At 45.8% G+C, this 13,387-nt stretch overlaps 1 protein-coding gene across 1 annotated transcript; it reads left to right on the top strand.

Annotated features, from left to right (window-relative positions):
• Positions 1–1,609: 1,609 nt before the first annotated feature.
• On the top strand, positions 1,610–10,882 carry LOC145876136 (tripartite motif-containing protein 16-like). The gene is made up of 6 exons (XM_082971922.1): positions 1,610–2,292; positions 2,725–2,820; positions 7,364–7,597; positions 9,611–9,770; positions 9,896–9,955; positions 10,187–10,882. Exons 1-6 carry the CDS (start codon positions 1,696–1,698, stop codon positions 10,702–10,704), a joined length of 1,665 nt encoding a protein of 554 aa, XP_082828048.1. The 5' UTR covers positions 1,610–1,695; the 3' UTR covers positions 10,705–10,882.
• The last annotated feature ends 2,505 nt before the right edge of the window (positions 10,883–13,387 follow it).

Below are 13,387 nucleotides of genomic sequence, written 5' to 3'. Positions count from 1 at the left end.
ATACTTCAGACTGGTTCTGTGTGTGTGTGTGTGTATATATATATATATATATATATATATATATATATATATATATATATATATATATATATATATATATATATATATATATATATATATATATACACACATATACACACAGTATATACACACATATACACACAGTATATACTCAGTATATATATTTATATTCCAGGACTCCAACATTGCTCATCCTAATATTTCTATATTTCTTAATTCCTTTACTTTTTACTGTCACGTCCTGACCAGTAATAGGGGTTATTTGTTATTGTAGTTTGGTCAGGACGTGGCAGGGGGTGTTTGTTTTAGGCGGTTCGGGCTATGTATTTAGGTAGAGGGGTGTTTGGTTTATGTGGTTCGGGCTATGTATTTAGGTAGAGGGGTGTTTGGTTTATGTGGTTCGGGCTATGTATTTAGGTAGAGGGGTGTTTGGTTTATGTGGTTCGGGCTATGTATTTAGGTAGAGGGGTGTTTGGTTTATGTGGTTCGGGCTATGTATTTAGGTAGATGGGTGTTTGGTTTATGTGGTCCGGGCTATGTATTTAGGTAGAGGGGTGTTTGTTTTATGTGGTTCGGGCCTCTGATTGAAGGTCCTATAATTAGGAGTTTGTTTGTCATGGGGGTTTTGTGGCAGATTGTTGCTGTGTATAGCTTTGTTCCTTACTGGCCTGTTCTTTGTCCTTTAATAAAAGAAGATGAGTGTACATTTTCCCGCTGCGTCTTGGTCTAAACCCTACGACACCCGTGACATTTACATTAGGGTGTATTGTTAGATACTACTGCACTGTTGGAACCAGGAACACAAGCATTTCACTACACCCATAATAACATCTACTAAATATGTGTATGTGACCAATAACATTTTTATTTGATTGTATTTTTGAAAGTGTTACATAATTCTCAATCCGCTTTGCGTCGTGCCTAAAAACAGCACTTAGCCGTGGTACTGTATATTAGCCATATACTGTCACCACTTCCACCGAAGTCATTTCCTCTCCTTGTTCGGCGGTCGGCGTCACCGGTCTTCTAGTCATTGTCGATCCACTTTTTCATTTTCCATTTGTTTTGTCTTGTTTTCTTACACATCTGGTTTCCATTTCCATCATGAATTGTTGTGTATTTAACCCTCTGTTCCCCCCATGTCCTTGTGTGGAATTGTTTGTTTGTAAGTGCTTGTACTCTGTTACTGGTGCGCATCGGGTTTTGTACCCATGTAGGTTCGTTTTGTATTAAACTGCTCCGGCTATTACCTATCTCTGCTCTCCTGCGTCTGACTTCACTGCCACCAGGTCCGCAATCCTTACATATACCACACCTCCTCAGGCCTTATTGCTTATTAGAACACATAAGTGTATTATAAGGCATTATAAAGGTCATTAAAATAATTATAATATGTACTTCATAGAAACTGTTACCCTTTATATTCTAATAACTCACATTTTAAGATTCATTATTTCATTTATTCCATGTTAAGTGCTGAAACCAAGGAACAAGACTATTTGTCTCCCTCTTGCTGTTGCATGCAGTTCCTCTCTCTCTTCCTCCCTCCCTCTAACCCCACCCCTCTGGCAGAACCAGGAAGTCCCTCCCCCTCCCACAAACTCTCTTCTGAGGAAACGAAACTGATCTGAGTCTCTGTGTCGTCTGTCTGTGTGAGAGTGAACAACCGTCCAAATGGCTCAACAGGGAGTTCTGCTGGACCAGGACCAGTTCTGTTGTTCTGTCTGTCTGGATCTACTGAAGGAACCAGTCGCCATCCCCTGTGGACACAGTTACTGTAGGAGCTGTATTGAGGGCTGCTGGGATCAGGATGTTCTGAAAGGGGTCTATAGCTGTCCTCAGTGCAGAGAGACCTTCACTCCAAGGCCTATTCTGAGGAAAAATAACATGTTGGCTGAGGTGGTGGAGAAACTGAAGAAGACAGGACTCCAGGCTGCTCCCCCTCCTGCTCTGTGCTATGCTGGACCTAGAGATGTGGCGTGTGATTTCTGCACTGGGACCAGAAAGCAGAAAGCCCTCATGTCCTGTCTGGCGTGTCTGGCCTCTTACTGTGAGACTCACCTCCAACCTCACTACGAATTTCCTGCTTTGAAGAAGCACAAGCTGGTCAAAGCCACCGCACAACTACAGGAGAAGATCTGCTCTCATCATGACAAACTGCTGGAGGTTTACTGTCGTACCGATCAGCAGTGTATCTGTTATCTGTGTACAATGGATGAACATAAAGGCCATGATACAGTGTCAGCTGCAGCAGAGAGGACTGAGAAACAGGTAAGACCAGAACAACTTGTTGGTGACTGTCTGATAAACAAAGAATTAAAGATACAGTAGGAACTAAGGCTGTTTGAATATGAGATCATTCAAATGAAATGAATCCTCAGCAGAACAAATATGAACACAAACCTTGAGTATATAGATATGTTAACCCAGATTCTCCAAATGTATCACCATTTTATAATGTCAAACACTATTATCATTCTGAATGCCCTTTTATGAGTCCAAAGTTCAGTCTCAACCTGTTGATACATGTAGTCCTACCATAAAAACTATAATCATTCACATAGCAACAAATAAATATCATTTAGTAAATGGACCATCCATTATTTAGACCTTCCTCTCTATGGGCCCTATGTCACATTACTATACTATTGATCTACTGGACTAATAAAGCTTGATAGCTCATTGAAGAGTGATTCTCCACAGAGGCAGCTGGGGATGAGTCAGCAGAAGGTCCAGCAGAGATTCCAGGAGAGAGAGAAGGAGCTGAAGGAGCTCCAACAGGCTGTGGAGTCTCTCAAGGTGAGTATTGTTGACCAGAGGAGACACACCATTTCACCTGTCTCCTCCAGTCAGAGAGAGAGAGAGAGAGAGAGGTAGAGGGGCCCCTATCCAATCCCACTGACCCCACTGTTGGGAACAGGTTGTCACTGCTGAGGCAGTGAAGAAAGTAGAGGAGGATGGGTCAAGGCTGAGGGATCCTGAGAGGATCCCTGTGAGTAGTAGATCTGTGACAGCACAGAGGGATGGGCCAACCAGTGATATATGCTTCAGTAAGGTTGGCTTCTTAGTGTTCATAGGAAATGGTTATCAACTGTACCGCAGAAATGGAATGTAAATCACAGAAAAAAAATATGTTTTGGTGGCAGCTGCAGAGAAGTATTTGGTCATACTAGATTTGACTTCAGAAGAGTTCCAGGGTGTGTTGAGTGGTGGTGTCCCGTCCTCCCAGGCCGTTGGCCTGGTGCAGGAGCAGATAGGGTCAAAGTAGTGGAATGGGGTAGTGGGTTTTAATGAGTGTAGGGTTAGTTGGCCTGGTGCAGGAGCAGATAGGGTCAAAGTAGTGGAATGGGGTAGTGGGTTTTAATGAGTGTAGGGTTAGTTGGCCTGGTGCAGGAGCAGATAGGGTCAAAGTAGTGGAATGGGGGTAGTGGGTTTTAATGAGTGTAGGGTTAGTTGGCCTGGTGCAGGAGCAGATAGGGTCAAAGTAGTGGAATGGGGTAGTGGGTTTTAATGAGTGTAGGGTTAGTTGGCCTGGTGCAGGAGCAGATAGGGTCAAAGTAGTGGAATGGGGTAGTGGGTTTTAATGAGTTTAGGGTTAGTTGGCCTGGTGCAGGAGCAGATAGGGTCAAAGTAGTGGAATGGGGGTAGTGGGTTTTAATGAGTGTAGGGTTAGTTGGCCTGGTGCAGGAGCAGATAGGGTCAAAGTAGTGGAATGGGGTAGTGGGTTTTAATGAGTGTAGGGTTAGTTGGCCTGGTGCAGGAGCAGATAGGGTCAAAGTAGTGGAATGGGGGTAGTGGGTTTTTAATGAGTGTAGGGTTAGTTGGCCTGGTGCAGGAGCAGATAGGGTCAAAGTAGTGGAATGGGGTAGTGGGTTTTAATGAGTGTAGGGTTAGTTGGCCTGGTGCAGGAGCAGATAGGGTCAAAGTAGTGGAATGGGGTAGTGGGTTTTAATCAGTGTAGGGTTAGTTGGCCTGGTGCAGGAGCAGATAGGGTTAAAGTAGTGGAATGGGGGTAGTGGGTTTTAATGAGTGTAGGGTTAGTTGGCCTGGTGCAGGAGCAGATAGGGTCAAAGTAGTGGAATGGGGTAGTGGGTTTTAATGAGTGTAGGGTTAGTTGGCCTGGTGCAGGAGCAGATAGGGTCAAAGTAGTGGAATGGGGTAGTGGGTTTTAATGAGTGTAGGGTTAGTTGGCCTGGTGCAGGAGCAGATAGGGTCAAAGTAGTGGAATGGGGTAGTGGGTTTTAATGGGTGTAGGGTTAGTTGGCCTGGTGCAGGAGCAGATAGGGTCAAAGTAGTGGAATGGGGTAGTGGGTTTTAATGAGTGTAGGGTTAGTTGGCCTGGTGCAGGAGCAGATAGGGTCAAAGTAGTGGAATGGGGTAGTGGGTTTTAATGAGTGTAGGGTTAGTTGGCCTGGTGCAGGAGCAGATAGGGTCAAAGTAGTGGAATGGGGTAGTGGGTTTTAATGAGTGTAGGGTTAGTTGGCCTGATGCAGGAGCAGATAGGGTCAAAGTAGTGGAATGGGGTAGTGGGTTTTAATGAGTGTAGGGTTAGTTGGCGTTGGGATTTGGGGGATGGGGGAGGGTCTATTAGAAGTTAGTAGGGATCTTTTTTATTTTCTCAGAAGTACTGAGTTAGGTAGGAGGATTTAGAAATGGTGTAAACCGTGATTGAACACACTCCAGCACAGTAGGAGGCGCCACGCTCCTTTAACGTTGGTTTGAAGACCTCCATTATACCATAGAAGAAGAAGAAGTTGGTAACGTGAGGTTTTGTCGTTCGTAAAGAGTGCAGCTATTCTTTTGCCTATTTTCCAAATGTATTTTGTCATGGTGGGAGGGTTTGTTTATCGGTTTCCGCTGTTTATCGGTTAGAGTTGAGGAGGGAGTAGGGTAGTTTGATGTCCTCAACCGAGTGGAGAAGAAACGCTGTCTCTTCAGGTGCGTTGTGGAGAATGGTGTGGAGGAATTATTGATCCTGGTCGGTGAACAGGTGGGAGAGGAACATATACACTCTGTATCCAGAATGAACATGGCGGTGGTTGTGGTAATGTAAAAGGTGAGTCTTGTTACCCGGCTAGTTACCAGTATGATTTATGTGAGGGGTTGTGTTGGTGCTGATTTCGACAAGAGTAGTGGTGTCTAATCTGCCTCCGTTTATTACCACCGAACAGATCCGTAAAGAGTTGGTTCGTTTTGCTAAATGTGGAAGTGTTTTTCTGAACGAAATTCAAGGTTAAACAGGGGAGGGGTGGTACACAGGGTTTGTTAGCACAGAGGAGCCCAGTGATATAATATTATATATATATAATATTACTATATGTCCCAGCTGTTTGCTGTGGTTTTGAAGTAATTCTCTTCCAGCCCGCGTTAACCTTGTAGGTTTACCTCAGGTAACTTATTAACTATCCTTGTAGGTTTACCTCAGGTAACTTATTATTAACTAGGTTACAGCTACTAATAATGGTAACTGGTAATTTGATATGTGTTGAAATCTGTTGGTTCGTAGGCATCAAATAGAGAGAATGCTGCGCAGGTTCACTGAGTTGTAAACCTAATGGATAGGTGGAGATCATTGATTTGTAGCTCTGACTCAGTTGCTACCTCAGATTATGAGCCTATCAAGTGTGGTGAATGAGGTATGTAGTTCCCACAGAAGACCACAGGGAGGAGCAAGAGAGATATAAACCCATACAGTTTATCTCTTTAAATACCCTGAACCTAACAATCAATCTAATGTATTTATAAAGACCTTTTTACATCAGCAGATGTCACAAAGTGCTGTACAGAAACTCTAACCCTACGTATAACCTGTTTTATCCTGAACCCTAATTCTAGGGTAGGGAAGCCTAGAACCCCTTTAGAAACTATTATAGTAATAATATTATGTTAGTAAATACCATTATAGTACTAAATAGGTTCTATTGTTATTTTTTAAATAAAACCTATGTATAGTACTTAGCATTTAACTGTTTTTTTGTTATTTTATTATATTTATTATTTAGAGGAGTCTGTCTAATTAATGAAAAGTTAAGTTATTGCCAGACTTTTTAATGAAACCTTTATTTAACCAGGTAGACTAGTTGAGAACAAGTCCTTTATTTAACCAGGTGGGCCAGTTGAGAACAAGTCCTTTATTTAACCAGGTAGGCTAGTTGAGAACAAGTCCTTTATTTAACCAGGTAGGCCAGTTGAGAACAAGTTCTCATTTACAACTGCGACCTGGCCAAGATAAAGCAAAGCAGTGTGACACAAACAACAACACAGAGTTACACATGGAATAAACAAACGTACAGTCAATAACACAATAGAAAAGTCTATATACAGATGTGCAAATGAGGTAAGATAAAGGAGGTAAGTTAATAAATAGGCCGTGGTGGCGAAATAATTACAATTTAGCAATTAAACACTGGAGTGATAGATGTGCAGAAGATGAATTTGCAAGTAGAGATACTATTAACTAACTGCTATCTCTCTCTCTCTCTGTCTCTCTCTCTCTGTCTCTCTCTCTCTGTCTCTCTCTCTCTGTCTCTCTCTCTCTCTCTCTGTCCCTCTCTCTCTCTCTCTCTCTCTGTCCCTCTCTCTCTCTCTCTCTCTCTCTCTCTCTCTGTCCCTCTCTCTCTCTGTCCCTCTCTCTCTCTGTCCCTCTCTCTCTCTGTCCCTCTCTCTCTCTGTCCCTCTCTCTCTCTGTCCCTCTCTCTCTGTGTCTCTCTCTCTCTCTGTGTCTCTCTCTCTCTGTGTCTCTCTCTCTCTCTGTGTCTCTCTCTCTGTCTCTCTCTGTGTCTCTCTCTGTGTCTCTCTCTGTCTCTCTCTCTGTCTCTCTCTCTGTGTCTCTCTCTGTGTCTCTCTCTGTCTCTCTCTCTGTCTCTCTCTCTGTCTCTCTCTCTGTCTCTCTCTCTGTCTCTCTCTCTGTCTCTCTCTCTGTCTCTCTCTCTCTCTGTCTCTCTCTCTCTCTGTCCCTCTCTCTCTCTGTCCCTCTCTCTCTCTCTCTGTGTCCCTCTCTCTCTCTCTCCCTCGCTCTCTGTCCCTCTCTCTCGCTCTCTGTCCCTCTCTCTCGCTCTCTGTCCCTCTCTCTCGCTCTCTGTCCCTCTCTCTCGCTCTCTGTCCCTCTCTCTCGCTCTCTGTCCCTCTCTCTCGCTCTCTGTCCCTCTCTCTCGCCCTCTCTCTCTCTCTGTCCCTCTCTCTCTCTCGCTCTCGCTCTCGCTCTCTCTCTCGCTCTCGCTCTCTCTCTCTGTCTCTCTCTCTGTCTCTCTCTCTCTGTCTGTCCCTCTCTCTCTCTCTCTCTGTCTCTCTCTCTCTCTGTCTCTCTCTCTCTCTCTCTCTCTCTCTCTCTCTCTCTCAACAGTGCTCTGCACAGGCAGCAGTGGAGGACAGTGATCAGATCTTTACTGAGCTGATCCGCTCCATTGAGAGAAGGAGCTCTGAGGTGAAGGAGCTGATCAGAGCCCAAGAGAAGGATCAAGTGAGTGAAGCTGAAGGAGTCCTGGAGCAACTGAAGCAGGAGATAGCTGAGCTGAGGAAGAGAAGCACTGAGCTGGAGCAGCTCTCACACACAGAGGATCACATCCATTTCCTCCAGGTAACTAAACTGTCTTGTTACATGTGATATGAAATTAACTTCATGTGAAACTATTCATCTCAATCATTATGTTGTCCTCTCTGTCCCCCTCTCTCTCTCTCTGTCTCTCTCTCTCTGTCCCTCTCTCTCTCTCTCTCTCTCTCTGTCCCTCCTCTCTCTCTCTCTCTGTCCCTCCTCTCTCTCTCTCTCTGTCCCTCCTCTCTCTCTCTCTCTGTCCCTCCTCTCTCTCTCTCTCTCTGTCCCTCCTCTCTCTCTCTCTCTGTCCCTCCTCTCTCTCTCTCTCTGTCCCTCCTCTCTCTCTCTCTCTCTGTCCCTCCTCTCTCTCTCTCTCTCTGTCCCTCCTCTCTCTCTCTCTCTCTGTCCCTCCTCTCTCTCTCTCTCTCTCTCTGTCCCTCCTCTCTCTCTCTCTGTCCCTCCTCTCTCTCTCTCTGTCCCTCCTCTCTCTCTCTCTGTCCCTCCTCTCTCTCTCTCTGTCCCTCCTCTCTCTCTCTCTGTCCCTCCTCTCTCTCTCTCTGTCCCTCCTCTCTCTCTCTCTGTCCCTCCTCTCTCTCTCTCTGTCCCTCCTCTCTCTCTCTCTGTCCCTCCTCTCTCTCTCTCTGTCCCTCCTCTCTCTCTCTCTGTCCCTCCTCTCTCTCTCTCTGTCCCTCCTCTCTCTCTCTCTGTCCCTCCTCTCTCTCTCTCTGTCCCTCTCTCTCTCACTGTCTCTCTCTCTCTCACTGTCCCTCTCTCTCTGTCCCTCCTCTCTCTCTCTCTCTGTCCCTCCTCTCTCTCTCTCTCTCTGTCCCTCCTCTCTCTCTCTCTCTCTCTGTCCCTCCTCTCTCTCTCTCTCTCTCTGTCCCTCTCTCTCTCTCTCTGTCCCTCTCTCTCCCTCTCTGTCCCTCTCTCTCCCTCTGTCCCTCTCTCTCTCTCTGTCCCTCCTCTCTCTCTCTCTCTCTCTCTGTCCCTCCTCTCTCTCTCTCTCTCTCTCTCTCTGTCCCTTTCTCTCTCTCTCTCTCCCTCTCTCTCTCTCTCTGTCCCTCTCTCTCTCTCTCTCTCTCTGTCCCTCCTCTCTCTCTCTCTCTCTCTCTCTCTCTCTCTCTGTCCCTTTCTCTCTCTCTCTCTCCCTCTCTCTCTCTCTCTGTCCCCCTGTCCCTCTCTCTGTGTCCCCCTGTCCGTCTCTGTGTCCCTCTGTCTGTGTCCCCCTGTCCGTCTCTGTGTCCCCCTGTCCCTCTCTCTGTGTCCCCCTCTCTCGGTGTCTCTCTCTCTGTTCCTCTGTCTCTCTCTCTGTCACTCTGTCCCTCTCTCTCTCTGTGTCTCTCTCTCTGTGTCTCTCTGTCCGTGTCCCCCTCTCTCTGGGTCTTGGTGTCCCTCTCTCTGTGTCCCTCCCTCTCTCCCTCTCTCTCTCTCTGGCCCTCTCTCTCTCTCTGGCCCTCTCTCGCTCTCTCTCCCTCTGTCCCTCTCTCTCTCCCTCTCTCTCTGTCTCTCTCTCTCTCTCTCTCTCTCTCTCTCTCTCTGTCTCTCTCCCTCTGTCCCTCTCTCTCTCCCTCTCTCTCTGTCCCCCTCTCTCTCTGTCCCCCTCTCTCTCTGTCCCTCTGTCTCTCTGTCCCTCTGTCCCTCTGTCTCTCTCTCTCTCTCTCTCTGTCCCTCCTCTCTGTCCCTCCTCTCTCTCTCTCTGTCCCTCCTCTCTCTCTCTCTGTCCCTCCTCTCTCTCTCTCTGTCCCTCTCTCTCTTTCCCTCTGTCTCTCTGTGTCTTTCTGTGTCCCCCTGTCCCTCTGTCTGTGTCCCCCTGTCCCTCTGTCTGTGTCCCCCCCTCTCTCTGTGTCCCTCTCTCTGTCTGTCCCTCTGTGCCTCTCTGTCCCTCTCTCTGTCTCTCTCGGTGTCTCTCTCTATGTCCCTCTGTCTCTCTCTCTCTCTCTCTCCCTCTCTCTCTCTCTCTGTCTCTCTCTGTGTCCCTCTCTCTCTCTCTCTCTCTGTCTCTGTCTCTCTCTCTGTCTCTCTCTGTCTCTCTCTCTCTCTGTGTCTCTCTCTCTCCAGAGTTATCAGTCTCTCTCCAGTATCAGTGTATCTTCAGACTTACCCAGCATCGTTGTCCGTCCTCTTCAGTACTTTGGAGATGTGAGTAAGACTGTGTCTGAACTGAGAGAGAAACTAGAAGACTTCCTTAAAGGAGAATGGACCAAGATCTCCACTACAGGTGTGTTGAAAACAATCAGAACATCAACTTTAGACCATTGAAAGTTCCCTACTAGTCATATACATGTGGAATATGGTATGATGATAACATTCCCTCTCTCTGTCAATGTGTTTGTGTGTCTGTAGTGAATATAGTGGAGGTTGTTCTGCCTCCAGAGCCCAAGACCAGAGAACAGTTGTTACAATGTGAGTCTCTTTATTGTGAAGTAACTAACAGTCTCTTTTTACTGCCACTCCTAACAATCCCTCTAGAAATATATAGCAATAGTAGATCTAATCAAAGACTGGGTATCTATCTGACTCCTCATATTTCTCTGATTTGATCTCTGCTGTGCTCTAATCAAAGACAGGGTAGATACAGTATCTGACTTAACTTATTGTTCTGACTACCCTCATTGGTCTCTGCTCTTCTCCCAGATTCCTGTCAGCTCACACTGGACCCAAACACAGCAGGCACATACCTCTCTCTGTCTGAAGGGAACAGAAAGGTGACCTGTACAGACCAAGTCCAACCATATCCTGACCATCCAGACAGATTCACCAACTACTGTCAGGTTCTGTGTAGAGAGGGTCTGTCTGGACGCTGTTACTGGGAGGTGGAGTGGACTGGGGGGTGGGTTATTACAGCAGTCTCATATAAAGACATCAGCAGAACAGAGAGAGGTAATGGATTTGGATACAATAACAAGTCCTGGAGTTTACAGTGCTATAGAGGTGGTTATTATTTCAGACACAATAATGTTGTGACTAAAGTATCAGGCCCTCAGTCCTCCAGAGTAGGAGTGTACCTGGATCACAAGGCAGGTACTCTGTCCTTCTACAGTGTCTCTGACACAATGACCCTCCTCCACAGAGTCCAGACCACATTCACTCAGCCCCTCTATCCTGGGTTTAATATCTATTATAATAGTACTGCTGAGCTGGTTAAACTGTAGTAGGGTCCACATAGATACTAGTCATGCTGGTGTAGTCTATAGCTGAGCTGGTTAAACTGTAGTAGGGTCCACATAGATACTAGTCATGCTGGTGTAGTCTATAGCTGAGCTGGTTAAACTGTAGTAGGGTCCACATAGATACTAGTCATGCTGGTGTAGTCTATAGCTGAGCTGGTTAAACTGTAGTAGGGTCCACATAGATACTAGTCATGCTGGTGTAGTCTATAGCTGAGCTGGTTAAACTGTAGTAGGGTCCACATAGATACTAGTCATGCTGGTGTAGTCTATAGCTGAGCTGGTTAAACTGTAGTAGGGTCCACATAGATACTAGTCATGCTGGTGTAGTCTATAGCTGAGCTGGTTAAACTGTAGTAGGGTCCACATAGATACTAGTCATGCTGGTGTAGTCTATAGCTGAGCTGGTTAAACTGTAGTAGGGTCCACATAGATACTAGTCATGCTGGTGTAGTCTATAGCTGAGCTGGTTAAACTGTAGTAGGGTCCACATAGATACTAGTCATGCCGGTGTAGTCTATAGCTGAGCTGGTTAAACTGTAGTAGGGTCCACATAGATACTAGTCACGCTGGTGTAGTCTATAGCTGAGCTGGTTAAACTGTAGTAGGGTCCACATAGATACTAGTCATGCTGGTGTAGTCTATAGCTGAGCTGGTTAAACTGTAGTAGGGTCCACATAGATACTAGTCATGCTGGTGTAGTCTATAGCTGAGCTGGTTAAACTGTAGTAGGGTCCACATAGATACTAGTCATGCTGGTGTAGTCTATAGCTGAGCTGGTTAAACTGTAGTAGGGTCCACATAGATACTAGTCACGCTGGTGTAGTCTATAGCTGAGCTGGTTAAACTGTAGTAGGGTCCACATGGATACTAGTCATGCTGGTGTAGTCTATAGCTGAGCTGGTTAAACTGTAGTAGGGTCCACATAGATACTAGTCATGCTGGTGTAGTCTATAGCTGAGCTGGTTAAACTGTAGTAGGGTCCACATAGATACTAGTCATGCTGGTGTAGTCTATAGCTGAGCTGGTTAAACTGTAGTAGGGTCCACATAGATACTAGTCATGCTGGTGTAGTCTATAGCTGAGCTGGTTAAACTGTAGTAGGGTCCACATAGATACTAGTCATGCTGGTGTAGTCTATAGCTGAGCTGGTTAAACTGTAGTAGGGTCCACATAGATACTAGTCATGCTGGTGTAGTCTATAGCTGAGCTGGTTAAACTGTAGTAGGGTCCACATAGATACTAGTCACGCTGGTGTAGTCTATAGCTGAGCTGGTTAAACTGTAGTAGGGTCCACATAGATACTAGTCATGCCGGTGTAGTCTATAGCTGAGCTGGTTAAACTGTAGTAGGGTCCACATAGATACTAGTCATGCTGGTGTAGTCTATAGCTGAGCTGGTTAAACTGTAGTAGGGTCCACATAGATACTAGTCATGCTGGTGTACTCTATAGCTGAGCTGGTTAAACTGTAGTAGGGTCCACATAGATACTAGTCATGCTGGTGTAGTCTATAGCTGAGCTGGTTAAACTGTAGTAGGGTCCACATAGATACTAGTCAAGCTGGTGTAGTCTATAGCTGAGCTGGTTAAACTGTAGTAGGGTCCACATAGATACTAGTCATGCTGGTGTAGTCTATAGCTGAGCTGGTTAAACTGTAGTAGGGTCCACATAGATACTAGTCATGCTGGTGTAGTCTATAGCTGAGCTGGTTAAACTGTAGTAGGGTCCACATAGATACTAGTCATGCTGGTGTAGTCTATAGCTGAGCTGGTTAAACTGTAGTAGGGTCCACATAGATACTAGTCATGCTGGTGTAGTCTATAGCTGAGCTGGTTAAACTGTAGTAGGGTCCACATAGATACTAGTCATGCTGGTGTAGTCTATAGCTGAGCTGGTTAAACTGTAGTAGGGTCCACATAGATACTAGTCATGCCGGTGTAGTCTATAGCTGAGCTGGTTAAACTGTAGTAGGGTCCACATAGATACTAGTCATGCCGGTGTAGTCTATAGCTGAGCTGGTTAAACTGTAGTAGGGTCCACATAGATACTAGTCACGCTGGTGTAGTCTATAGCTGAGCTGGTTAAACTGTAGTAGGGTCCACATAGATACTAGTCATGCTGGTGTAGTCTATAGCTGAGCTGGTTAAACTGTAGTAGGGTCCACATAGATACTAGTCATGCTGGTGTAGTCTATAGCTGAGCTGGTTAAACTGTAGTAGGGTCCACATAGATACTAGTCACGCTGGTGTAGTCTATAGCTGAGCTGGTTAAACTGTAGTAGGGTCCACATAGATACTAGTCACGCTGGTGTAGTCTATAGCTGAGCTGGTTAAACTGTAGTAGGGTCCACATAGATACTAGTCATGCTGGTGTAGTCTATAGCTGAGCTGGTTAAACTGTAGTAGGGTCCACATAGATACTAGTCATGCTGGTGTACTCTATAGCTGAGCTGGTTAAACTGTAGTAGGGTCCACATAGATACTAGTCATGCTGGTGTACTCTATAGCTGAGCTGGTTAAACTGTAGTAGGGTCCACATAGATACTAGTCAAGCTGGTGTAGTCTATAGCTGAGCTGGTTAAACTGTAGTAGGGTCCACATAGATACTAGTCATGCTGGTGTAGTCTATAGCTGAGCTGGTTAAACTGTAGTAGGGTCCACATAGATA

This window comes from Salmo salar, unplaced genomic scaffold, assembly GCF_965601325.2.
Source record: "Salmo salar unplaced genomic scaffold, fSalSal1 ptg000436l, whole genome shotgun sequence".
Taxonomy (NCBI): domain Eukaryota; kingdom Metazoa; phylum Chordata; class Actinopteri; order Salmoniformes; family Salmonidae; genus Salmo; species Salmo salar.
The sequence above is the reverse complement of the archived record's forward strand: the minus strand, read 5'-3'. Positions and strand labels throughout refer to the sequence as shown.

What these genes read in the sequence shown, in the direction of transcription:
- LOC145876136 (XM_082971922.1), top strand. Translation starts at nt 1,696, where the DNA reads ATGGCTCAACAGGGAGTTCTGCTGGACCAGGACCAGTTCTGTTGTTCT. An exon ending in AGGCTGTGGAGTCTCTCAAG is followed by an intron (nt 2,821 to 7,363) that starts GTGAGTATTGTT and finishes CTCTCTCAACAG; the next exon opens with TGCTCTGCACAGGCAGCAGT. An exon ending in CAGAGAACAGTTGTTACAAT is followed by an intron (nt 9,956 to 10,186) that starts GTGAGTCTCTTT and finishes CTCTTCTCCCAG; the next exon opens with ATTCCTGTCAGCTCACACTG.